At 41.2% G+C, this 26,527-nt stretch overlaps 1 protein-coding gene and 1 long non-coding RNA gene across 3 annotated transcripts in view; one reads left to right on the forward strand and one right to left on the reverse strand.

The window, feature by feature from the left end:
• Nucleotides 1–220: 220 nt before the first annotated feature.
• Nucleotides 221–26,527, reverse strand: part of NPR3 (natriuretic peptide receptor 3) — a 39,762-nt gene continuing 13,455 nt past the window's right edge. The window contains exons 4-8 of one of the 2 annotated variants that reach the window (XM_005512054.4): nt 12,073–12,208; nt 8,233–8,327; nt 4,916–5,051; nt 3,332–3,416; nt 221–428 (exon numbers count right to left, since the gene is read on the reverse strand). In XM_005512054.4, coding sequence (XP_005512111.3) covers nt 317–428; nt 3,332–3,416; nt 4,916–5,051; nt 8,233–8,327; nt 12,073–12,208 — 564 coding nt within the window. In that variant the 3' untranslated portion in view covers nt 221–316. Of the gene's footprint in view, nt 429–3,331; nt 3,420–4,915; nt 5,052–8,232; nt 8,328–12,072; nt 12,209–26,527 lie in introns of both variants that reach the window. The other variant, XM_065047514.1, reaches the window with a different exon arrangement.
• On the forward strand, nt 19,936–24,047 carry LOC135577458 (uncharacterized). The gene is made up of 3 exons (XR_010469263.1): nt 19,936–20,074; nt 20,563–20,651; nt 21,164–24,047. It is a non-coding gene; the product is annotated as an uncharacterized LOC135577458 (long non-coding RNA).

Consider the following 26,527-nt stretch of genomic DNA (forward strand, 5'->3'; position numbering starts at 1 on the left):
AGGGAACAGAATGAGGCATTCCCCACCAACTAAACCTGGATCTGCTGCCTGTACTGTCTTTACCTGTTAAGTACATACTGTAACATCGAACTGCATCATTTTCTTTTTTTCATGAGATGAAAGGCCCTGTGGCATAATGTGATTAGTAAATCATTCCTGAGCTTCTGAAAGAAATTAAGACAAAATTACTTCTTAAAAGAGTGAGTTCTTCAAGAGCCTCTTCTTTTTCCACTGATTTCTTTGGTTGCCTCTTTTTCCCTTTTTTTCTTTTTTTTTCTTTTTCCCCCAGGAAGAATGGGATTCTTTTTCTTCTTCTTTATGCAGCAGAAAAATGAGATCTAATGGAGTCTTCACGTAACTGCCGATGTTTCCCCATGTTACAGTCCTCCTGTTGAGTTCGTCTCTCAATAGTTATTCTGTATTTCTTTCTGCATGAAAGGAGAGGAACAGAGTGAGAAATCCTTCTCCCGCTATAGGATAACAGAACTTCCCTTACAAAGAATGCCTGTAGGGGACAGCTGGATGCCAGTTGAAAAATGAAATGTGGCAGAATGTGAAACCCTGGTCAAAGATTAGTTTGCCTCAAAACATTTTACCCAGACTGAAGAATGCCTGTTAATTTCTATATGGCAGTCTCAAAGCACCAAGACACAGACATTTGCTTCTTTGAAAATTTCTGTTCTAAGTGATTAGGAAGTTTTTGTGAAGTGTCCTGTGAACTGTGTCACATCACTGCTTTATATCGATCAAAGCCAAACTTCTTTCCAGTATATGGGGGGTATAGGGAAGTAGCACACTTTCTGGAGAGTTCAAACAACAGATCCAACTCTTTTTACAGTTGCATTTCTCACAGAAACTACACATTAATCCTCCCGTCTCCCTCTCAGAAAGCTACACTGTTTGAGTGGAGATATGATGAATTAAGAAGAGGGATGTAGAGGATTGATAAGAAGTAAATACAACTGCTCATTCATCAGACACAGTTTTTCCTGTGTGTCTTCCTCTAGAGCCCTTGAAGAATTCTGTTATATTACATTATACGTCACACAAGCCCTCTGACTGCCTTTCAGTTTGCCCTTTAGTACCCAAATCTCCCCTCAGAATCTTAATAAGATTTAAATTTATGTTTTATGCATAAATTTCGGGACCAATATTTCAGAAGAGCATTAGTCCAGCCCCATGTGCCTACAGCGCTGCTTGTGCAGATGCATGATGAACAGCTTGTAGGCCAAGGACAGTTCTGCCCCACTTCATGTGTAGCAGGACTCAGGGCTAAATATGTAGCCATAGAAGAATGGTTTTCAAAACACCAAGGTTTTAATTTGGGTAATATTGCTTAATAGAAAGTGGGAACCTAAAAGTTCTGAAAAGATTCCCTAGGCATTTTTGTCTGTATCATTAGGCTCCAAGTAACTTGAAAAACGTATGTTCTTTACTTCATTTATGTATGTTCAAGTCAGATCCTTCCACAGGTCAGAGTACACACAGTTATAGCTCGTGCACAAGGACAGGTCCACATTTCAAGAATGTACCACTCTTAAGTTTAAATCCTTTCAAAGCTACATATTAGAATGACTGCTCAGATCTTTTAATGGTCTGTATGCATATTCAAAACTGTGTTAGCATGCTCATTTGTGGTAATGAAGATCCAAATGAGATGTCATCAGAAGATACATATATGGTTTGAAAGGTACAGAAGCAGCAGGTACAAATTACTTCCAGACACACAATTCCTAGACCTGCATTTTCAGAAAACCTTACCTGATTTAGTTTGTTTCGTATGTTTATTCTAATGGTGCAATTAGAGACCTGTCCCTACTCCTGCTTCGAGTGGGTGCAATCAGATCTCCAGGGTGAAATCCACTTGAGTCTTTACCTGTTTCCTAAGTGCAGATCTATCTGACAGAGCACTAGCTGCTTCCTTCAGTCAATGGAGAGAAACAGGCATTTGGAAGAGGTTTTCCTCTGACATGGTTTAACTTCTACATGAGGGTGACATAGATTGCGCCCCAAAAATTGCTGATTTCTCCCCTCTAGCCATAATTACAAAGACCAGGTGTTGAGCTCAGGTGTCTACGCTTACTTTTACAGACACTTACCTTTGGTCACATCGATTTCCAATCGAAATCTTTGTGTCAGATGACTGAGAGCTTAAGTCCTGTTCTTACAATGATACTTTGCATAGTTTTATACCAGCTTAGGATATGTATTTTGCCTCATTTCTTGTCCTCACATACCAATTCCCTCCCAATATCAGCAATACTAATAAACACACCTAAAAATTATCATCCCAGATTAAGAATGTATAAAAGATGCAAGAACCTCTGATGACATGCAGTATAAAGACAGACTTGTATTTTGTTTTTCTTTTGTCTTTAGAATATAGTCTTTAATCAGTCTGAGCTAACTTATCTTGTCTCAAACCCAAACAACACACTACATAAGCACCAAATACATGCAAGAATACAGTCACCCTGCAGAATTTCAGTTCTAAGTACTGGATGAATATCCTGTTTCCAGGCTCTTTTGAAACTCTGGAAGCGTGCTGGTGAATTGAAAGCTGGTTTTGCATGTTTCATTTTGTTAATTTTTTTAATAAACAGATATTTTTATTTTTATAAGGTTATTTGATTCTCATATGTATAAGTTCATTCTGTTCTCCTATCTGCCTTTTCCATCCCATAAGAAGATAAATTATATTATATATAAGATGCTGAACATATATAACTAATTTATTCTGTCAGTGGTGGATCAATTCTCAAGACTTTAGGTTTGCTGACTAACAGTGTAAGAATTAAACAGGAACAAAACACTGATCACCCCTCACTGACCCCTGCTTATTAAGTTAAATTCACAGCTTTGAAATCCAAATGCTCTCACACCGAAACAGAAATCTCTTTCTGGTTTCCAGTACAATTCCATTCAATACTCAAAAACTAAACATGGTACCAGGCAGGAGATATAAATCTCTCATACAGTCACAGCCTGCACAATTGTGCTGGCAAGGAGTACCAAACAAAGGCGGCTTTCAAGGCCAGGAACTTTACTAAAGCAACCATGAATGACTGGAACTCACTGGAACTATTAATACTTCTATGGGTAAAGTTACTTGGAGATGTAAGTGGTTACAGGATGAGGCCCCGAGTAAATAAAATTATTCTGATGTACACAAAAGGACAATCATCAAAATGTGTTCACTGTTGTTTGTGGGAATGTTACCACAAATTATTATGGTACCCCTTTGTCTCCCATCAAGGATGTTGCTGCCAGGAACTGAGAGGTTTGGATTATGAGTAAAGAGTTTACAGAACTTTCAATTAATTGGACTAACCTGAAAAAGTAAAAAGCCATCAGCAATCCTGCTCCAAGCAAGGCGCCCACAACTATTCCTGTAACTGCTGATTCTCCTAGACCACCTGCTTGAGAAGGGGAAAAATAAACAATCGGGGTTCATATTGAGAACTATTTGCATTCATATATTGGAAAATACACAGAACTAGGAAATGAGTGACCAAGATCAGATAATAACTGAAGCCTTTCACAGCTCAGGACTCTGTGGGAACCTCTTTGCTTAGTTTCAGTTTCTGCATGTTTATTTTTTGTCCTCGATTTCCTTGGGATCAAAAAAAGCCCCCAAGATCAGTGTCAGATGAAGATGTAATACACAGGAATGTTGTTAAGAAACTCGTTTGGACAGGTTAGTCTGAATCATAAGAGACTGGGATTACAACGATGCACATAAAAAGAATCAGCACTGAATCTGCCTCAAGACGTTATAACAGAAACAAATTCATTTCACCTGGTTTAGCGTCATAACCCTCTAACAGACAGGTTTAATAAAGTGACTGATGATTATCCAGCAGCTCATTTTCTTTTCTGAACCTATGCTGTTTGAAGTTAAAGAGTTTCACCTTGCTCCAAATCTCAACAGAGGCAGAGCAAGGACACAGTGGCTGAAGGGGAGCACAGGCAGGGCTGCCACTCTGCAAAGTGCAGGGCAGCTGAACAGCAATGGCATTTTCATGTGGGTACTGTCTGCTCCCTTTTCCGTACCTGCCTGCGTTTGTGGAAAGGAACAGAGAAATATTAAGGAACTCAAGTGCCATCCTCCTCTTCATTTATCCATGACCCATTGAGGGGATTTTGTTTGTAAATCAGGTTGTGTGGAAGCAAGGAGGTGCGTAGTTACACAACACTGGCCTGGAAATACTCTCTACAGCACGTGTGTACACATGTTTTTCAGGGATCAAAGAATTATCAGGCTGCAGATACATTTTCACTGTGGGACTAGCAATTTGTTTCCTGTGAAAAGCTAAGACCACCCTTTGTCACTGAGGCACCAGTATCTTCCTATCCTTATCTCCCTCCAACGTCCTGCTCACTACAACACAGTCTCCAAAGTCAGTCCACTGGAAAACAAGGACACGTTCTCTGTGGAGGGTACTCTCAGCCTTCTGGATTCACATTCAATGGCCTTCACTTCTTCTCAGACTACTGGGCCCCTTGCAGTGCCTTCTCATAGCATTTAAAATCATTCTGCACTGGGAGAACACTGCTCCCATCAGTACTGGCCTCCCCAGCTGCTAATTATCAATATGATTATTCCCTCTTTGGGGTTTCAGTTATATCCTTCTTCCTGGCTAAAAAGATTTTACCGTTTAGCCCCTGGGAAGTCCTAAAACCTCCAGGGCCCTGGGCTGTGCATCATGATTACTGTCATGTTTAAGCTCAGGGAAGTGATTCAGACCACGTACTACCCAGGGCTGCCAGACCTTAACAGTCAGCAGAGAGACATAGTCATGATGTCTCAGCTGGACAACGGTGCTAGGTAATTTAATATGGCTTGTTAAGTTGCATCACCACATGGATTCCTCTCTGACAGCCTGGGCAGAAGCATTTAGTTCGTTAAGCTTACATGATTTACACGGTGTATTGTTTGTGTGCTCCGAAACTCGGCTCTCATCTAGTCGCAGCCTGCCATGATTCCAAGGATATTTCACATTTGATCGAATTTCAAAACGCCCCTGCTTTCCATAGTAGTCCCCGATCACCTATGCAAAAAAAAAAAAAAAAGAAGAAGAAGAAAATAAAAGAAAGGAATGAAAAGATTTTCCTGTCAACTTCAACTTAGGGAATAAAACAAACAGAAGAGCAACATTACTCACTTGGACTCCTAAGGCAGGATGTTGAATCACAGGGAATTGGGCTGAAGGGGTCTGTGGGAGGTTATGTAGTGCATGCCCTGCCCCAGGGCAGGATCAGCTGAACAAAAGCATTCCTGGCAGATGCTTATCTAACCTGTTCTTAAAAGCCTCCAAAGAGGGAGACTTCACAATTCCTGTAGGCAATTATTCTGGAACTTGGCTGTCCTTAATGTCAGTGGTTTTCCCTAGCATGTAACCTACATCTCCCTTGTTGCAATTACCCATCACTACTTATCCAACTGCCAGTGGATGCAGAGACTCTTCCCTTCAGAAACATCCCTTGACATACTCACAGATTCTTATCTGGTCTACCCTGAGGCTTCTCTTCTATATAAACCCAGCTCACACAAGCTTCTTTAACCCGCTGCATATTCTTCCTGCTCTCCTTGGGCTTTCTTCAATTACTCCATAGTGGTTTCAGTGCTCAGGACTGTCACCCAGCGAAGTGAAAGTATCACGTGAAATACCCTGTGTGTTGAGGCTCCCAAGTACACACTCCAGGCTGGATTTTTCAATGCTGCAAGGATCTCGAGGTACTTGATCATGTTCAGCTACAATCTTTAAATCTTCTGAAAAACTAAGACAGAGCCTGTCATTCTTCACCTTGTATTTCTGCAGTAGTTGATACATACACAGAAGGGGGCTTTCATGGTTATAGTTCTGGTAGCACGAACTATTATTTCAGACCAATTCATCAAGATTCTTTAGAATTTCAGTCCTGTCCCCAACCGTAAATCCAGGCTTTATTCAATATAACATATGTTGGATCTACTGCAAAGTTGCAGGACCAAATTGTGCTAACAGTAGTAGGTCACTCACATGAAAATAGTTGAAAAAAATCTACAAAGCCTAACAGCATGACACTGAAGTACAGAAGTGATGGCAAAAGCACATCAGGAGACGTATTTGTCCTACCATGGATAAAAAACGTATCTATTAATACAGTGGGTTTAGAATTCAAGTCACTGATAGCCTGTTCAAAACTTTTACTTCAATTTCATTTTGAAGAGAGTTTAAAGATAACATTTGCCCCTGTTAGATACAGTAGATTTCACACTAATTAAAGGAGCTAATTTCTCTCCCAGTTTTGCAACAAGGAGAGAAATCCTTAGAAGAAAACATTTGTTCAAAAACAAAGGAAAAAGTAGAGGGAAAAAACCTCAGAGACCATTTGCAGGCAGTAGACTATTCATTAAGTGATTGTTTAATTTATCAAACAGGAGTGGGAGAGTCCTCTACCAGCAGGGCTTACTAAATATAAAAGCATGCAGAAAGGCTTACGAAGAACAAATAGCTATAAGCAGTGACCAAATGGATTCAGATTAGAAGTAGGATATAGATTTTGGAAGAGTGATTAAACAGTGGAACAAACATTGAGGGAGCCAGTGAGGAAGTCCCTGTTCTTTGGTGTCTCCAAATGAGAAATTAATTCCTGTTACAGTGTGAGATTTAATCACATGTAAACTACGGAGCTCCACACAAGGGTAAGAAACCTGCCTGACCGTAATACAGCAGAGCTCAAACTATAATAGGAAGTATAGTGTTTTCTTCTAGCTTTAAACTCTGTGAATGGACCTGCAAAAACAGCTCTGCCCAAACACCCATTCATCTGGCTCAGTTCAGCGGAGAAACATTCTTGTACAGACATAGGAAAAACTGGCAAAATGACTAAAGCAGGGCACCAAAGAATAAATGTTTTCAGAGTGAGGCATGGGGGTAGAAGTGAATGCAGCAGACACAAGTAATAAGTAATCATGCGTAAAACATTTTAATTGCATGTATATATGTATACTTCATAAACAATGCAGAAGGAAATTAAAATGAGCAATACGTTAGAAGGAGAAATGTAACATGAAAGAAATAAAACAGCTTAAATCACAAGTGAAAGAGCAATGGAAGGAAGGGTAAGGGAATTAAATCGGTAAATGAGATAAAAAGCTAACCGACTGAACAATCAGAAGAGATACAAGATGTTCAAATCAAAGTCATCCCAAACAATTTGTAGTCCTAGCTTCAACTAATGATGATTACTCCTATCCCTGGGAGTGTCTGCAGTTCACTGCTGTAGTTTTTCTGTCGCTTTTACACACCAAAGCACACTATATATCCTCATGCTTTTAAAAAGGCTTCTTGAGTTTGCTTCTGCTGCAGCACTGACAAGAACAATATAACTTCACCGGATTCAAATCCAGACATAGAAATGTCCTACTCAGATTTACTGCTCTTTTCCGTTTGAAATTGATGAAATACGGGAGCCCTGCAAAGCTCAGGGTGATGCTGACTTTGCAGCTAACAGCAGCTTTATGCTGCAGCTGAAGTTATGACAACGTATTTATTAATAAACTCAACCCAGTCATGCTATTCTCTGTCTGCAGCTGGTGCTATTTCTCACACACTGTTTTTCACAGTCTGGCTGCTTCCATTCCTGCTGTGTCCAGTGGAATATCCCACGTGGTGTATATGGAGCCATCTGATTAAAATGTCTCTTAAAACACTGGAAAAAAAAGCACTTACGTCTTACTGCCTGATAAACAAGGTGAGGCAAAGTCTGCACTCCTGCCTGTGGTAGACCACAGGATAAGATTACAGTACCTGTATATATAAACCCCTGTGTTGATGTATCAGGGTAATTTGTGCATCCCTTACACTATAGGATTAATCTATCTTCTTACCAATGAACAAAAGGCCTTGCTCATTTTAAACAATGATTTATTGTATTCAAAATTTGTCATTGCTTAGCTAACTTGTGAATTTTTACCCTTTAAATTTTCAAGATACTAGAGTCATGTGAAGAAAGATGTATTGTTAAAGAAACAGAGTTAAGAAAGTTTTTAAAAAACTTTGGATAACTACTTTAAGATAATTATTTAACAGAAAGGATTTGGTCTCTGGGTTGATAAGATAAAGCAATACCATTTTAATGTATATATTAAATAAACAGATGCCCACCAAGAAAGCAGATGGCATGGTGTTACCTTACGCTACCTAATTCATCAGTGGCCACTTGCTGTGGTGTTTGTTTCCTTACCTCCTGCGTGCCTGCCTCTGGATCTGTCATTCCAATCACAGAGAAATCCCCATATCTGTCTCCATTGGCATCAATGGACACCTGCCCTGCAATGCCTAAAGAATGGCATGTGAGGAATTAGAAAATTAATTAGTTGAAATACTAAGCCTTTCCAAGGAAAACAAGAAAACAGTGGACAGGTTTTCACAGACCGATATGACAGGAAATCTCATCAGTCTCCCAGCATTTTTGTTGGCATTCCAAAAGAAATTGTAATTTCATCTCAGTGTCTGCATTCCTGAATTCTTAACATTTCTCCTTTTTAAATATCAAATGTGTGAGACTGTTTGGAAAATACGTGAGAAAACCTAATCCAAAATCCAGCATGCAAGAACAAAACACAAATATATTTAATGTGAGTTATTTACAGAGTCCAGCTCATGTGCTGCAGAGGACACTGGGGCACAGCTCTAAGCGCTGCAGACTGATGGGGATGGTGCACACATACAGCCAGTCCAGTGTTGTTTCCATATAATGGGAAACTGGAGGAGGCACCATGTGCATTACGTATACAATAAGTCCTGCATTCATTTACACAGGATTATCTGCATAATATGCTGCTGTTTGTTTTATATTTTTAGACCCTCGGTTCACTTCCTTCCTTTACAAGTTCTAGGAAACTTTAGGAAAACTGGGAAACATTAACTCATAGGATAATTCAAGTCTGAAGTGACTTCAGGAGGACCCAAATGCAAGTTCCTGCTCAGACCAGGGTCAGCCAGGAGGTCAGAATAGGAGGATGCTCAAGGTTTTATATGGTCTTCTAAACATTCAAGGATGGAAACTGCACAGCCTCTCTGAGGCAACTTGTTCCAACTATCATGGTGAAAAAATAATTCTTTGTATTCAGCCTGAAACTCTTCTTTCACTCTATGGCCTTGTGTACAAAGAGTACTGCTCCAATTGTTGTGATGTAAGTCAAAGAGGTTCTTAAAACCCATGAAACAATACCAATTAACTATGACGAAGATGTTGTAAGACTGTAAGACTGACATGCTTTATCACCTCAGATATTCTCAAATGTGATTCTCCACTGCCTGACACCAAACGTAGCCATTTACAGCAGCGCAAATCAAACAGGCATAATTTTACATCCATGTTACACCAACTACGTGACTAGCCCAGGGACAAAGCAGTAGAGAATCAGGTTCTCAGCGACTGTAAATCAGAAGAGAGATGCAGATATTCAGCCAGAGTATAAATTCCCCTCAACATACCTTATGATAGTGAAAAAGTAACAGATTAACACACCTACATTTACCTTGTCTCTGTTCCTGTTCAGCGATGTTATGTATGTTTAAACCTACTCTGATTTTCGAAACATGTAGTGGTATCAAAAGATTATTGTCAAGCATCTCTTTCATTGTAACAGTTCAGTAATCAAACAACTGACAGTTTGACTACTGCAAGAAAAGAAAGTGGGTATAACAACCACTTGGCTGTGAAAGCACAGGAAAAAGCCACTATGAAGAGCTGCAATGTCCTTCTGTACATGGCAATTTGGATTCTGGATCTGACAGGAGGCATTAATGGGAGCAGACACCTTCCTGGTGTAAGAAAGCCATAACTCAATTTTTGGAAGTAGGTACTAAAATTTGCTGAAACTCAGAATTCCTATGGGATTTTTTTTTTTTTTTTTACAATGGGAAAGACTAATTCTTAACTTTTCCAAGTGAATTAAAAAAAAAAAAAAAAGAGTTTGAAATGTTGACATTCCCTGCAACATTTTTCCTTAAGATACGTATTTAAGAAATTTTGAAACAACTTTAAGGAAGAACCATGTTTGGATGAGGATGGAAGGATTTTATCCAACTCTTTGCTCTACTACTTTTTTGTGCCAATGAATGCCAATGAATAGAGAATATTCTCCACAAAATGTGCCTTGAAGTCATATAAGAGTTTCTCTAACAACCCAAGCAATAAGAAACCCTTCGATCACCTCAGCCTTATTCTTTCCTAAGAATAAGCAGTTGTGGCTGGTAGACTGTGAACACTGTGGGCAACAGCATCCACATCCCTTGGAGTTCTGATGGGTCACCTATTTGGAGCAGGCTGTAAAATGAGGCACCCAGGCAATCAGATATCTAGATGTAAGCAGTTAAATTAATGTTGTTAATTAAAGTGGAGTTCTCATCATCAAGGCTCACAAAAGTTTAAGTGAATTATAAAGCTTCAGTCCTGGAGTAGAGCCTGGTGGGTGTATGCATGGACCACACTCTGCAATGCTGCATCCACTTTAGAAAGGGGCTTGCAGGCAGGATAAAGGGACGTGATTTTCCTAAACATACTGGCTTGCAAGCCAAGAAGTTAAAGGTCTCTTTCAAAATGAGGTTTATCTTTGCAAATTATGTCCAGCAAAGTACTGCCGCAGGGAGGAAATAGCATTTGACTGACATGGCATTTTTAATTTTTCAGCTGCACCCTCACAGCTCACCTTGACAGCTACATTTTCAGAAGAGCTGTGACAGGGCAGTCAGCAACAATAAACTGGTTTTCACAAGCTGGAAAAGTGAAGATTTTTTTTCTTCCTGACTGGTTTTACAAGACAGGTGTGAGAATCAACCATGTAATCTACATGGGCACACCAGCTTGTGGCTTCCTGGAGCAGAAAAGCACGAGCAGAGAAAACACAGACAGGTTGTGCTGGAGCATCTGTTCATACATAGGATAACCAGCGAGGTAAATCCTTACACACCAAACTCCCTCTGTTAAAACAGTGTGTTTTGTGAAGCCATGAATGCGAACGGAGCTAGTGGGACACAATGTCAAACTAGTGCAGGGCTCTTTATGGGACAAATGCAACCAGCATAATTTAAAGCAATTCCTGTGTTGCCTTAAGCTGCCCTGGGGTTCCTTTTGCCTTGTGTTCAGGTCACAATTTGAGAACAGAAAATAGGTTTGGAGCTGCTGTCCTTCTTGCCTTTATCCACTGTGTCCAGTGTGTTCTCAGAGCAGAGAACCTGGCCACTGAGTTTTTTCCTACACATTCAGATTAATCACTTATTTCTTATCTAGGGGAAATGCTTCCTTCTCTTAAGCACTTCCATAGGAAATTTTGCCAATCCTACACCAGATGATTTGAGTATTATAAGAGAGGGATGGGAATATTATAAAGAGAGGGATGGAAATATCCTATGAGATGACAGGTTAATCCAAGAATCCTTGGTTTCTTTATTATGATCCCTAATTGGCAAAAACACTCACGTCACTTTGCATCAGCAGGGTGACATACACATGCCAGTTGTGCTGTGGAATCGCAGCCTTCACGATTTGGTACAGAAAGGCACAGAGCTGTTCAGCTGCTGCCCCTGAGATAACATAAATGGATCGTGAAAGGAGGCCAGGGGTAAATCCTTACAGGGCCCAAAGGAGCCACATCAAGAAGCAAAAGAACCCCAAAATCTAAAAAACAAAAAACCTGGCACCTGTTTGCTTCTATCCATTCCCAGGCTTTTAAGATAAAAAAGTCAAATGGAAAAAATGAGGCAATCTCAGAGCTAATAGATGCACGTGAGCTGTAATCTTTTCAAAAACAAAGAGGGAGCCTGAGAAAATTATTGGTATTTCTTTACAATGTCAGTGAGGGTCATGAAATTGCTAGCAGTTTTTAGACCTAAATAAGACCTCAAGGGTTGGTGCAGAATAAAGTCAGACTTCTAAGAGCCAGCCTTAAAGATGTATGGTTTCATATGGTGATTTCCCCTCAGATAAGAGTGGAAGTAGCACTAGCTCTTGCTCTGCACAGAACAAAGACCAGTATTTTTTTGACTCTTAAAGCTGGAATTCCATATTAACTCTCACCTTCATACGTTCTGTTCCGTGTTTGCTGAACAATTTTTTCCCCATCTTTCTTACTGAAACCAAACTTCAGGACTTCCTGTAAAGCTAGAGCATAAAGAAGAATAGCATCATGGAATCCTTCCACAAACATGTTCACCTAAAAAAAAAAAAAAGGAAAAACAAAAGCAATGGCAATTGACACAGGAAAAACTTTTATTCCTTATGGAATTGATTAACTACAGCGGATCTCCAAATTAACCAAAATTACTAATTTGGTGGGGGGGGTGGTATTTTCTCAACTGCTGGAACACGAAGGAATGTTGTCTCAAGAAAACCCAGGGGCAAAATGGCAACTTTTGGCCTGCTTTTAAAAACAGTTAACTACTATCTGGTATTCTGAACATTCAAATCACACTTCAATGTTGTGTCTGAATAGTTTCGTAGATACGGGAGAAATTTGCAGATCGCTCTTCCCATGCCAGACACACAAGTTCTGCAGCTGACAACATGAGACTCCATAAGGTGCTGAGCACCCTCATCCCACAGCACAGAGTGTGTCCTCCTCCCCCTGCACAGAGGACTCAGCACCTCTCAGGATTGGGAAGTATGTTCTGCCATGATTTTTTTTGGAGAGCCCAACCAGCGGGTTTGCTTGTTTAATGATTACCACTTCCAATTCTGGCCCGTGTTCCACTGAGCATCTCTACACTAGCACATGAGCCATGGAGGAAACTACTTACCCTCAACAGTAATGTGTTCTCTGGAACTGCCAGGAGAACAGTTTCCCGTCCTTTACAGTTTTTTTCAGTAAGTGACATGTAATGGATAAAATGTTGCTTTCTAATACGAATACAAAATAAGACTGCTGCCAGCCAGCTCTGCCTCCTTAGAATCTACATAGGCAACCCGCAGCTTTTGCTCTACATCACTGTGGGCAACAACAACCGTTATAAGCAGAGTCCTACAGAAACCCTACAGGTTTGTTCACAGGAGCCCAGTGTTCTTCAGTGATGAAGTAATAATTATTTTAAGAGCTGAGTTCAGATGGAGACCCATCAGCACAAGCAGACACACATGGCTTGAACAGCACAGGTATTTCTCTTGTGTAATGGCTTGATGCACAATAATTCAGAATGAATTATCTTTTTAGTTGTGAGAAAGATGTTCCCATTCACTCACAGTTTCATTACAATGGAAAAGCTCCTGACATCCTAGCGAAGGCATAATCAACAATTACACCACATTATGGGGTCTCTTATTGACATTTCCAGTGAACGATCCAGTTCTGCAAATATTCTTCTGGACAGAAACAACATTTAGCTTATCTTCCACTTCAGTGTACCTAAACAATTTAAAATATCTGTAAATAAAGTGCTACTCTAACTCTCACAGTTTTAAGCTGCACATTTAAAATGTTAAAAGACAAAACCATGTAGCCAGTTAAGTAAATAACTGCTCCATAGATAAAAACTATTACATAGTTGATTGGCTAAGCTGAACTAACCAAGGCTCTGGTAATGTAATTACATGCAAGACATTCCTTCACTCTTAAACCATTTGCCAACACTAAGGAGAATTTCAGAATTATTTACTGATAATACAAAAGTTTACATTGCTCTGACATTTAAAATTGGACTTTCAGATAACTCTAACCTATGTTTCATTTAGAAAATGCACCACCAGTTCAGAGGAAGAGCCCACCGTGCTACAGAAGGCACAGAGCAGCTCAGCTCAGTCTGACAGCCAAAGAATAAAAGGCAACTGCAGTCATTTTGACCTAAGAAGAAAGTATGAAAGAAGAGGTGAAAGTCAGGCTTTTGGTGCAATAACAAGAGCTGATGGACAGAGTGCACACTAGCACAGGCTTTGCCAGCAAGTGGTTTAATTTTTCAGAATTGAAAAAAAAAACACAAACCACGAAACCACAAAGCTTGACAACTGCTTTATGTGCCAGTGTTAGAGTCCAAGTGGCCTGCAGATGATCAAACATGGGCTTTCTGGATGTGACACTCATTCTCTCAGGAGAGAAATAAGTCTCTCTAGCTGCTTTACTTCCCTGCTGGCTGATTTACAGGTTGTGGCTGGCATCCACTTCAAGGAAAGCTATTTGTCACTTCCTTTGTCTATGGCAAAGACCTCTCAGTGTTAACACAGCAACCTTCAAAATCCATTTTGTCAGCTAATTTGCTCAATCTGAAGCCTACCCATGCCACCAGCCTGAAAACCCTCCTGCAGACACTGAGGATTTGCCAGATACGCCCTGTCAAAACTCACCTGGCCGTTCGGGATGTTACTACTGCAGCCCCTACCTCACCTTTTGGCCAAAAGTCCTTGACGTTGCACATGAAAAATCACCTTAGAAAATCATCAGAAGATCATCTGCGCCACCTCTCAGCTCCTCATGCACAAACCCCAGCATTTTATCTCACATTGTGAAGGAGGTGAAGCTGCTGTTAATGTATGCCATTTGAAATATTTTGCCAAAAGAGTAATGTTTGTTGTTTGCATGTGTGACTGCACCTACACTTTCCAGCCAAACCATTAGTTGGGCACACTGGCTGCTTTTCATACTAATCCAGGGACATGTTCAAGTACCAGTTTGTGAAAGGGGATATAGGATGCCATGAAGGGCATAAAGTTTTCCTGCATACCATCTTGCTCAATCATTTTGAAGTTGCCATGATTATACACAGAGAATGGGTTGCACAATGTATAGAACTAACCTAGAAAGGAGAAAATATCGCAGATGGGAGGAATATTACAATGTGAAATACCAGCTGCAGGTAATTCTGAAGGGGTTGCTCTTTCTTTGTTCCATTTTCCACCTGTCCAGAGCTCACTCAGGTTCATTTTGCAGCCCTGTTGCCTGGGACTGTCTGCAACATATCCTCTGAGTAAAAAGAGCACAAAATTTCTTTCACCTGACACTGGTCCTGCCTTACTGGAACAACGTCCCAAGCCATATAGTCCCAGGACTTCTTTTTTAGGCAACATAAGTCTGTTAATGACATCTCATGTACCTTATGGGTACAAAGGTTTTTCTTGATTATTATTTTTCTTATTATTATTTTAACGGAGCTTCTGTTCTACATTCAGTCCTATCAGAAATTACGAAGCAGCCAGCTATCAAAAATGATGAAACAGACTGACACCAGACTTTTTTCTCAATAGTTTTTAGACGTTTTGGGCTGTGTTTATTTAAATTTTAGAATACTTAAAAAAAAAAAAAACAACTTCATTTGCTGCAGGGTTTAAAAGGGCAGAAGTATATCTTCCATTAATGTGTCAAATAGGGACCAGACTAAATGTGAAGATGTCTTCACAGGTTGCTTGTAGGTGTCCACAGTAATTAAAAACTGTGGTTCAACATTAGACAGCCCTCAGGACAAAACTAAACAGATTACAAAAGCTATTAAAGATCCACTAATCTGTAGGTAATTAACAGCTCTTTTAGTTGAGCTCTAAAAAAAAAAAAAAAATCCATTTTGATTTATGCTGGCTCTTTTAATTACAGGTGCAAGCTGAGCTCCAAATGCTGTGATCACAGTTTGCACATCAGGTCTACTAAAATATTGCTGTCCCGTACTGCACAGCAGAGCCTCTCTTCAGCGTGTGCCATCAGCAACGTAAGCGGCCAGCAGAGAAGCTGCCAGGTTTGCTGGACATCTTTGGAGGCTACAATACAATATGGGGAAACCCCCCTGCTGAGATATCTTCCATATTACTTTCACATCCCATTCAAGGTTCCATATAATTAAAAAACAGGTAAGCAAACTGCATAGCTGGATGAGATATGCGTGCATTTGCACCTTTTATTTAGCTACCTTTCTACTCTAATTAACCATCTTCCATCAGGAAAAGAAGTCTCTCCATGGAAATCACATGAATAAATTTTACACAGTTCAAAGTTATAGTTCCCCAAGCAGCTATAGTGTGACCACACTATTCATATATACCAAGGTGTTAACAGCATACACAGCATACACGTGGAAGACGGCCAAGCTACAGCTATGCAGGACCCATAATTTTCCAAATCCTGCTCACTGACTGTTAAGTAAACTTACTCTCTTCCACCTGGAACTGCCTAGCTCTGAATCGCAGCAATTACAGCAACTGATACCCCTTCAGTCCTAGGTGGGGATGATCATAGTCACTTTTTTTTTTACTGCAATAGCTAACAAGATACCCCAAACTGGGTCTCTACATCTGCTTCCCAGAACACGCACAGTGATTTTCAAGTTGTCAAACTACAGTCCCAGGCAAAATCAGTGAGGACCCTGGGAAATTACATTGGTTGTACTCAGACTTTTTGCAAAAATCTTACCAATCTACATACTTGACATGAGGCCCAGGTGAGCTAATGCCCACTGAAAGTCCACTGGTATACTATATATATATATATGTATATATATGTATATATGTACATACTCTTTCAGATTAGTCCACAGGGATGAAACTTGAAGCAATCTAGTATGGAAATTTGAACCTATAAACACATGAAGCTCACCTAACCTCAGGACTAAGAATACTGTGAATGAACCTTTATGAATTTTAGCAATACTTGTACTGTAAAGCTACAGCATGACACGGTAAAAACATAGCAACAAAGTTCAAATACAGCAATATATTTCAAATATATATACGCCATGATGTACTTCAAACCCATCGCATGCCAAGCTGGTTCACCTGCTTCATGACTATGGGCTTCTCCAGCACAACAGCACATCTCACTTCTAGGTGGTGTTTTCCTAATATCTCATGCTGTTTCAATGTATCTCAATTAAATAGTCTTTTTCTAAGAAGTTGTAATTTAACTGTCATTTCTCTCTTTTTAGTCTTTCTTCACCAAGCCAATTATAATTATGGTCCTTCCTTTATGAGCTTTTCCGAGAAAGCCTGACGCGGCTGACTTTTTTACATGCATTTCCTGACATGTATCTTTGGTTGTGGAAACCCAGATGAGACTTGCCTTATAGGGGAGGATGTGACTTTATTATGTGAATTCTGCAAACTGAGGCTGACATTCTGCTTTAAAAATATAGCTTAAAAACACAGCACTGCATTAGAACAAGACATCACTTCCCTCTAACTTTAAGGAGGCTTTTTCCACCAAGGCTGCCTGCTTGCCTCCATCTCTTCACCGGTGTTACTGGTACAGTGTAATGCTGAGCACTGAGGAGATGCAGACATGCAGGTCCGCCCCAGCACTCTGCACACCAGGAGATGCAGCCCCAGCGTGAGGACTTTGCGATTGAGTGCAAGTTGAGAGAGAAGACATAGGTATTAAAGCCAGGGTGATGATTATGTCTGGGGAGCAAGCAGTGGTCACAGCCCATCAGCTGCCTACCTCCACCACAAAAGAGCCTGCAAGCATCATTTGAGATATGAGATCTATAGAGAGATCCCTGCTTTTACTGAATTTTTTGTTTGATTTGGACACAAAGAAGCTCTACTGCAGCTAAGCCCTTTTCCTTAAGGATGGGACTGTGCCCACACCTGCCTGCACCGCTCAGCCGTGCATCCGACCAGCTAGTACAGGAGCCAATGTGCCAAACCATTGCTACGCTTGCTCCACCTAGACACGTGGATGCTTACTCTAAAAGGCCTGAAATACCACCAGTGGCAAACTCCCACCCACTTCAAAGCCAGCAGTGGAGAAGAACCCAGCCCTTTGTTCCACAAGAAGGTCTGCTAAATTAAAAGAAATTTACAAAAAGAAAAATAAAAAAAAATTCACAACCAGTATCTGGGATTTATTTAAAAAAGGCTGCCAGTTTCAGGGACCTAAGGGATTTTGTCAGTGAAAGTTATTTTCTTGCTGGGGAAAGAAAACCAACCACAAAGCCAGGTCATTTGCTCTTGTATCCCCTCTTCACTCTTCATGCTCTCTTCCTTGTTTTTCTTAATACCCCATTCTTGAAAAACTGGTAGATGTACTCACTGTCATCCAGCTGGGGCAGCCACAAGTTGCTCTTTTGTTTCAATGGTGAATTGAAGCAAAAACCTATTCAGTCCCAGACTGCAGGGGAGCTGAGCTGTGAAACACCAGCTAAAACACAACAGGGCACAGCGACAACCGAGATGCAAGGGCACAGAAGAACCCTTCCACCCCGCTGCCTGTGAGAGCTGCTCATTCTTTGTTCATTGCTTGCAACCCTCTCCAATGATTATCTAGAAAACAGCTTTAAAACCCCTAGTGCCGTCTGCCAACAGAAACGTTTCAAGAACCCCTCCTTCCATTGAACACAGCCACGGGAATCGCCGCCTCAGCAGACTCAGAGCCTTACCCAGCCAGGTCACATCAAGACGCTCTTACTGTCGCTCATTTGCACAAACTTTGGACCAAACCCATGGACTGACATCACTGGGTTGCAGACCACCCCCCGGACCTTGAATGGTGCAGCCAAAGCAGGAGGGCGATGAGCTAAAAACTGCTCTGCTCCAGGAACAGGGAGCACCTCTGGGACCGGATTTTCCCCCTGCAAACCTGCACAGGATTTACTCTTGGCTCCATCCAACGCACTCAGTGATTCCTTCTGCAAGTTGGTACCGGCTGTTTTACCACTCTGTAGTTTTGGTTCCTGCATTACCTTTTAATATCGTTCTGAAAGGAGTGCAATTGATGTAGCTAAGGAGCAGCACTATTTTGTACCAGAAGTGAACTACCTACAGAATAATCATTTAGGGTAATTTTTTCTCTTTGTATACTTTACATACATACTATGCATCTATGTAATTTAGATCTAAAGGGCTCCAGGCTACCTGTCAATGAAAAAGGCAGAATCAGAGAATGCATTAATATGCTCCTGCAGGATGAAATCTACCTTCCAATGTTCATAATACATCTCTAAATCCAGATAAAAGACCAATGCAAAGGATCTCGAGCACACAGCACATCATTGCTTGGATACTGAAGAGATCTTAACTGTAAAAGATATAGCTGTCATTTAAAAATTAACCATTCTATTTTTTTCTGATTTCCTGCCTTCTAACAAGCTACGTGGTCGTTTGTGTGATGAGTTGCAAAACTACATTCAGAAATCATGCTTCTAGTCACAGTGGTGAACATAAGAGATATTAAAGAAGTCACTCTTTTCAGCTGAACACACAGAAAAATTAAAGCACGCTTGTTTTAAATAGGATTCTCTAAGAACCCCATTGGTAGTCTGATGATAACTTGTATATAGTCATCATGAATGCCTACATTTTAAGCTAGCATTATGCAACTGTTGGGACATTTTAATTGCAGATAAACACCTACTAACCAAAAAAAAACCCAAAAAACAAACAGAACAGTCTTTTCACTAGATATTAAGTTTTAAATGTTAGTCAGCAAGTTTGTTTTTCAAGCAGGAACATATTTCAGTTTTCAGGATGACAGAGTCACTCATCTGAAAAAATCAGTTCCACTTGTTAAATAAGCTAACTGGTTTAAATAAATGCAGAGCAAGGACAAACAGGAAGGACATTTTTTGTTAAATGTTTATGCTTGTACAATGTGCAATTGTTTTGGGTTCTGGATTTCTAACATTATCACCAAACCACAAAAATCACATAAATACTTTATTTTCTATACTGAAAGCTCTCAAAAGCACATCAGGTCTCATGCAAAACTAGGGGAAAACTGACACATCCGAACTGAATTTACCTGTGCTATACTAGCTGGCAAATAAACAGTATGAGGGTGGGCTGCTGAAATATTTGATGGGATAACAGACCACCTGATGAAAGAACCATCTGATTTCTGCTTTGCAGCAGGTTAGCAAAGGACACCCAGCAGAGCGTTTGCTTTAAATACAGTTTTAAGAGCTGGATAAGCACCAATGATTTAGGCACAGCCAAAAGTGGTGATTAGCAAAAGCATGCTGGGAGCCAGGATTAGTCATCTAAGCTCCTCATTCAGCACCAGGCAAAAATTAGGCACACAAAACCAGGATTCATACGCACCAGCACCCCGCTTCACCCTTGCCAGCAGAGAGGGGGGAGAAGGAGGGATGGATGTGACCCCATAACTCTCCCACAGGTAGGTAACAAACACCCCTCTGCATGCAGATGCAGTCAAGTCTTTACAAAAACCCCACAGGGAGCCAGTCCTTTAAAACCCCAGGCCCCTTTCATCTAAAACCCCAGGGGCGGTGACTGCTGTGCTAGCATGAGAGAAATTCAGGCTCAGATCTCTGGAGTCTGAACTCCACCCTTCTCCTGCCCTGTCTGCAGGGCATCCTGGGGTGAGTGTGTCCCCAAGCTGGATCCCAGGCCATGGGGGTGAGGAATGAGCTGCCAACACTGGGGTACCCCTGGGCTGGGAGCAAATAATTTGCCAGAAACGCCCACCTGAGGCTGAGGTTGCCATGGCAAATTATCCTTCTATTAATTACCAAGGTAAATGGGCATACAGGCTTGTAAACCTTAACGGCATGGAACTAATGCGAACCCTCAGGCTGCTATTAATCACGCTTCCATTCCAAATAATTCAAAAATTAATGACTTGTTTTTGTTATTTTCCTTCAGATACTGGATATCTGATGAATGGCATTCAGATGGCTGATTAACCATCCCTTTGCTGGCATACCTGCAAGGATCCAACTGGCACAGGAGAGGTAGAGCAGCTATCTCAGACAATATTTATGTGTACCTGTCAGCAGGCAGTAATGTTCCAGCTACACACCTGGAATATGTTCTCCCACCCTTCAGCAGCAGCATGGTAGTTAACCCTCAAAATCTGACGATTTACAGCCCCTCCAAAAGGCTAAAACCTTACTCTTTTAGCTTCTTGCTTCCTTACTGTCTGTCTGATCTCTGAGATCCTGCTTGATTTTGCTTTCTAATGTATTTTGTAGTCTGCAGTCTGGTTGTCTAACTGGATGCATTGTACAAACCTATGTCCCATCAAATGTAAACGTCCTCCTGCCTACTGAATGTCGCCTTGTTCCCAGCCACTGAGCAAAAGGCGCCTGGAGCTCCTCACCTACCCTCCTCCCCTTGCCCCACGCCCCTTTCTCATGCCCCTCTTATTCATTTGCTCTGGGACATAGATAGTCCTTGTCTTTTCAATCCGCCTTGATGTATTATTTCTTCTTGAAAGGGACTAAACTTTTGATTTTTGTCTCAGGTTTCCCTTCCTAATGAAAAAAAAAAAGTCTACTAAAGAGAGGAAGAAAGTTCGGATTATCCACCTGTGTGTTCCTATGGCTCCTTGCATGCAGAAGAACACTGCTGCCTTTATATGCACAGCCCATCCTCACAGGCTGACTAGATTAATCCCTTCACGTTGGAGGAATTGCTAAATATCCACTGAAAAAACCCAGAGCTGTCAGCTTGGGACACTGATCTCCTCTTGCAGCCCAGGGGGAGCACACCTGAGTCCCACCACTGGCCTTTGCCAGTGCTCATACACCTGGGTGACCCATGGAGCCAGCATGCCCTCCTGCTAAAGGGTTTGTCCCTCTGGAAACCAAGTCTTTCTCAGGGCTACCTTCTGGTTGCTTAACCCCCCAGCACTCAGCCATCAGAAACTAATGTGCTGATGTAGCAAGAGGTCACAGACTTGAGGTGTTACTGATTGCCACCTATACGGTTCTTTCAGGAAGACTTGTCACCAGAATCCTGTTGTCATTCAGGATTGCTTTCACCATATCAGTAGCTCAAATGAGTACAGGAAAGCCTCCATGAACCACCTCAGTTTGGGATCAGCCCCTGTGGAGGCAACATCTCTTCTGCCCTGGAGCTCTCAAAGAAGGAATACACACTTCTGGCCTTGAAGAATTGTCCTTCCTTTATGTGCCCAAAGAAAGGAAAATGTGGCTTCTACCCCTCAACCCCTGGCACCGTCCTGATCAAACTCTGATTAAACTGTTCAGCTCAGACAGACTTCAAACACTGAACTCTTAACCCAGCCTATGTTACCACGGCATGAGGCCACCAGCACAGGTGAACCCTCATCAGCACCCATGGTGCTGAGGCTGGAGCATCCAGTTCAAAAGAAAACTTTCAATTCAGTGTAATTTTCATAAGTACCCAGGGAACATGGCTTGTAGAAGAAGGTATTATCAGCTAAAACGTCAGTTGGCAAAGTTATTTCAGTTTTTAAGCGTCATTTTGTGCAAAATGACACATATAGTCTTTCCTTGCCTTAAATCAAACACCTTAGTGCCAAACCTGAGGACCACTTAATACCAATGTCAAAAATCCTATGGATTTACATAAAAACAAGACCCCAATGGGACAAATTATCTTTTGGATCATTAGTGATGTAAATGGCATGGAGAGGCATTAAAAACAAAAACAGGTTATAAACTTTGCTGAAAGACTATTTTCCACACTTCATTAGCGGAAAATAAGGTGTATTTCTAGCAAGGACTTCACAGACAGAGTGCCTTGCCCATAAATGTCTGAGTGCCTGTTTAGTAAAGTGGAATGTGAATATCTGTGAAACCCAAGTGAAAACATGGGGCTATGGAAAATATACAACATATATATGAAGATCAACTCTAAACTTCTACATTCCCGAAGAGTTCAGATGTTACTATTTTCAGATATACCTACAGTTTTATACTATCTCCTCCACAGTTTACAACAGCTTCAAATATATGCTTAGACAGGCTAGAAAAACTAAACAGAAATCCACTGGAAGAGAGAAGAATAATTTCTTTATTTTCCTGTCTTTTATGACATCTGTTAACTGCAAATAGCATACTATTATGCCGCAGTTTTGCCTTAGACCCCAATGTGGAAGACATTACTCTTTCATATCACTGAGAAAGCATTAACTTCAGAAAAAAAAAATAGCATCTGCTGCATTCACCAAATTTAGCAGCCCAGAGTTCAACACTGCTCTTACAGAAACTGAAGAAACTCTCATTAATTCCAAGGGGTGAAGGGCTGGTTGTGAAAATCCTAAATATGTTTTACTAATAGAATTCATCTTGTTAATAAGTTGGCATGTGAACCCATTTTTTCCGGCTGCTGAAAGCCGCTTGTGGTTTGCTTTTATTCTTTCGAACACAATTAGCAAAGCTCTCGAGCAGCTGAATAGACCTATTCATCTGAACAAATTATTTCTTGGCAGAGTTTTTGGGGTTTTTTTTTTGTTTGTTTGTATTTTTGTGTTGTTTTTTTTTTTTTTTTTTTTCTTTTTTAAATCTCCTCAAAACACTTTCCTACCCTGATGTAGTCAGAAGAGACACAAAAGCCTGCCTGTCATTAATCTCGCCTGCCTGTGCCTGAAAAGACAAGTGGGAGGTACACTGCTGAACACATCACATTTTCAGTGTCTCTCCCAGTGACACGACTGAATTACTCGCTTCTCCCTACCCTTATCTTAGCTGGTGTACAATCCTAATTAAAAGGCTGACGTAAGGAATACACAGGGGGAAGAGTCTGGCACGGATGTTATGGATGAGATGATAAAGTTTATGAGCACAGCTACCTCCCACATAGCTTTTGTAGTTAACTGTTGGAGCTCGAGCAGTTGCTCTTATGCAGATCATTTCTCATTTCAGAGGGCTGTAAACGTTAAATAAAACAGACTTGCCCTTTCTAATAGTTAGTAGCATCTCACTGATCTAATTAATCTACGTAGTTCATTCTTTCACTGAGATAACTTTACAGGCAAATTGGACTCCAGTTCCCTTCTCCTGCTGCTCATTTTCGGTGTGCAAAGGGCTGTGGATAGGATAAAACCCATGCACCCACCTCAGGAACAATGCTGCCATGTAGTTAACACAGCAAAAATATTTGTTGTTTAATTAGTTACATTTTCAGCTTTTACATGAGAAGAAAAAGCAAGCCATGGGTGGTCCACAACCTCAGAAGAGCAAATATCCTGGGTTGTAAAATCATCCCACCTCAGAATACTGTGTTGGACATAAAAAAAAGCATTTATTGAATTTTAGGCCTGAGTTGGGAACAGAAGGTTCATTAAGAGCTTCCAAACTGCACCCTACCACCAATTCATTAAGTGTTTGGCATTATTTAATAAAAATGGCTCATGCACACACTTTAACTGAAACACTATTTATTCATGAACATTTTTAACCAGAGTACCTGTTGGGAGTTAGTCATATGCAGAGACAGTTTCAAATTCTTTCTTCAAGTAAATGCATGCAATTCCCATTGCTGACTGCCTCACCCAGGCTACAGGTCTGCAAGCAGAGCTTGTCCTGTACTTTGCAACTAAACCAATGACCTCAATTGGTTTATAGAAACCAGCACACGTTCTTGTTAATGTCTTGGTAATGCATTAACATTACAGAAACGAGAGAACTGCTATAATTTGTGTAATAACATTAAAGTGATTCTACTGTCCTCATGCCTGACCCCCAAATCTGAATGGACTTCTGAAAAAATTCCTCTTTTTTTGACTGTTTTATCAAAGAAGTCAGTTTCTTGGTAGGCATGAAATAAAATGGTCAGGTGTCCTACAGAGCTACAGGGTGTTCCCTGAAAAACAATCACGGCACTATTAAGTGCTGAAACAAGGGCTGAGCAGATCTGACGGCTCAACCCACAGTTCTTTGGGTTACATTAACATGACAGTAACTGCTTTCAGACTCTAAAAAAGCAGTGACCAAGCAAACTAATATTTGCTAATGGACTCGGGCAGCTTTTGCAACAGGATGTTGCAACGGGACATTGCAGACATTTTTAGCCCAATCCTGTGCAACTACTACCTACACAAACACTTCCAAGATGCTTTCTCAGAAGCTCTCTGCCACTCTTATTTTTGACGCTGTTCAGATAAAAGGTGCTTAAGAAGCTTTTTCCTTCACAAGACATTCCTGAAGGAGTTGGAAAAACTGCCATTTCCACACTGTCATGCTCACTCATAAGGCAAAGGTTCTTCCCCGCTCTCCATTTCCACACCATAACAACAATGCAAAAACAATAGCAATTTCTGACCTGGGAAAGACAAACCCAGAACACGTTTTTCTCTTTCACAGCTGAACATGAAGATGGCCAACACTCTTTGACCTGTAACTCCTCCAAGGGCCATATGTGTTCTCCATCCGGCAACAGGACGGCTGCTGCTTTAGGACTTTGCCCTTTCTGTCTCCCTTATCTTTCCTTCTGTCATCTGCTTATTTTCCATTATTTTGATATTCTTTTCTGGTAGATAATAATGCCTTTAGGATTAGTGCTGGCAAGAGGCCAGGACAAAATGGCAGTGCTAACGACTTGTGTTTGAGATAGGGTCATTGCAAGATAATTTAGACCTTGGACCCGGGGCTCCATTTTCCCACGACACTGGAAAAATAGGCACAGAAAAGCAGAAACACTGAATACTTCAAACCCAAATCCCCTCGAGTTCATCATCTTGGGACACAGCTTGCAGAAAATAATGAGAATTATATTTCAACACCCATAGATAGGACTTGAGATGGACCATACCATTGACTATCTTTCCCCAGAGTTTTTGTATTCAGGAGCAGAATCCAGAGGAAAAAAATCCACCTCCGTTGCTTCCCACCCAGCCAGCTGAAGGACCTTTCCCTCCCAAGCTTCCCTTGGAGGACACAGCCTTGTTCAGCACACACCCAGGCCAACGTTACCACTTTCTTCCCACGCTGCCAAAAGAAGCATCACTAATGAGATGCCCACTACCCACAAGTCTTTCAGACAGGAAGGAGATGGCCCTTGATTTGGTTTCTTATTTTCCCCCATTAGTTTTTAAAGTGGATTTTTTTTTTCTTAAGCCTGAAGAATGTCCTGAAATGTTTCTCCTCTGAACACAACAGCGGAACAATCAGTTAAAGGAATAAGAAGCATCTCTTCCTCCCTGTCCAAAGTGGGGAAATGCAAAATTCATCATAAATTATTAAAAGAAAACCAGGCAGTTAAAATTAACATACTGTTAATAAAGTAACACAGCTAATGTTTTTTGCCATGCTCAACCCGAGGCTGCCCCTCTTAAAGAAGTTTTATTTTCCCATTCGTTTAGGAAGCTGTGAGAAAGCAGGCAGGAGAGGCTCTGCTGAGATCTATGTGAGTCTACAGGAGGACACTCTGCATTTGAAACCAAACCTCCTTCCCCCATAGCCACAACCTGTAGTTCCTCCACAGGAGGCCCAGATCCCTATGGCCTCCACCATGAGACAAGGTTTGCTGTTTCAGATGGCAGAAAGCTGTGGTAGGTGTAGACAGATAACAAGTCCTCCCTGTGCCCCAACAAGAGGAGACTGGGAAGGGTGCGAGAAGCCAGGTGGGAAAGACGGAGCAGGAAGAGAAGTGGGAGAGGCAGCAGCAGCGGCAGGAGGGGTTCATGCTGCTGCCTGGCCCTGGCAAAGGCTGGCATTTTTGGGTGAAGGAGTGCTTGGAGCAACATGAAAAGCTCTGGATTGCAGGTGGGAGTGCGATGCAGGGAGAGGTATCCCTCAGAGCCAGGCAGAGGAAGGTCAGGGACGAGGCAGCAGGGAGCCAGGCATTTGCACAGCTGCCCTGGGACAGCCAGAAGCACAGCCATCTAATTGCACAAGCA

The sequence above is a fragment of the Columba livia genome, chromosome Z (assembly GCF_036013475.1).
Source record: "Columba livia isolate bColLiv1 breed racing homer chromosome Z, bColLiv1.pat.W.v2, whole genome shotgun sequence".
In the NCBI taxonomy this organism is placed as follows: domain Eukaryota; kingdom Metazoa; phylum Chordata; class Aves; order Columbiformes; family Columbidae; genus Columba; species Columba livia.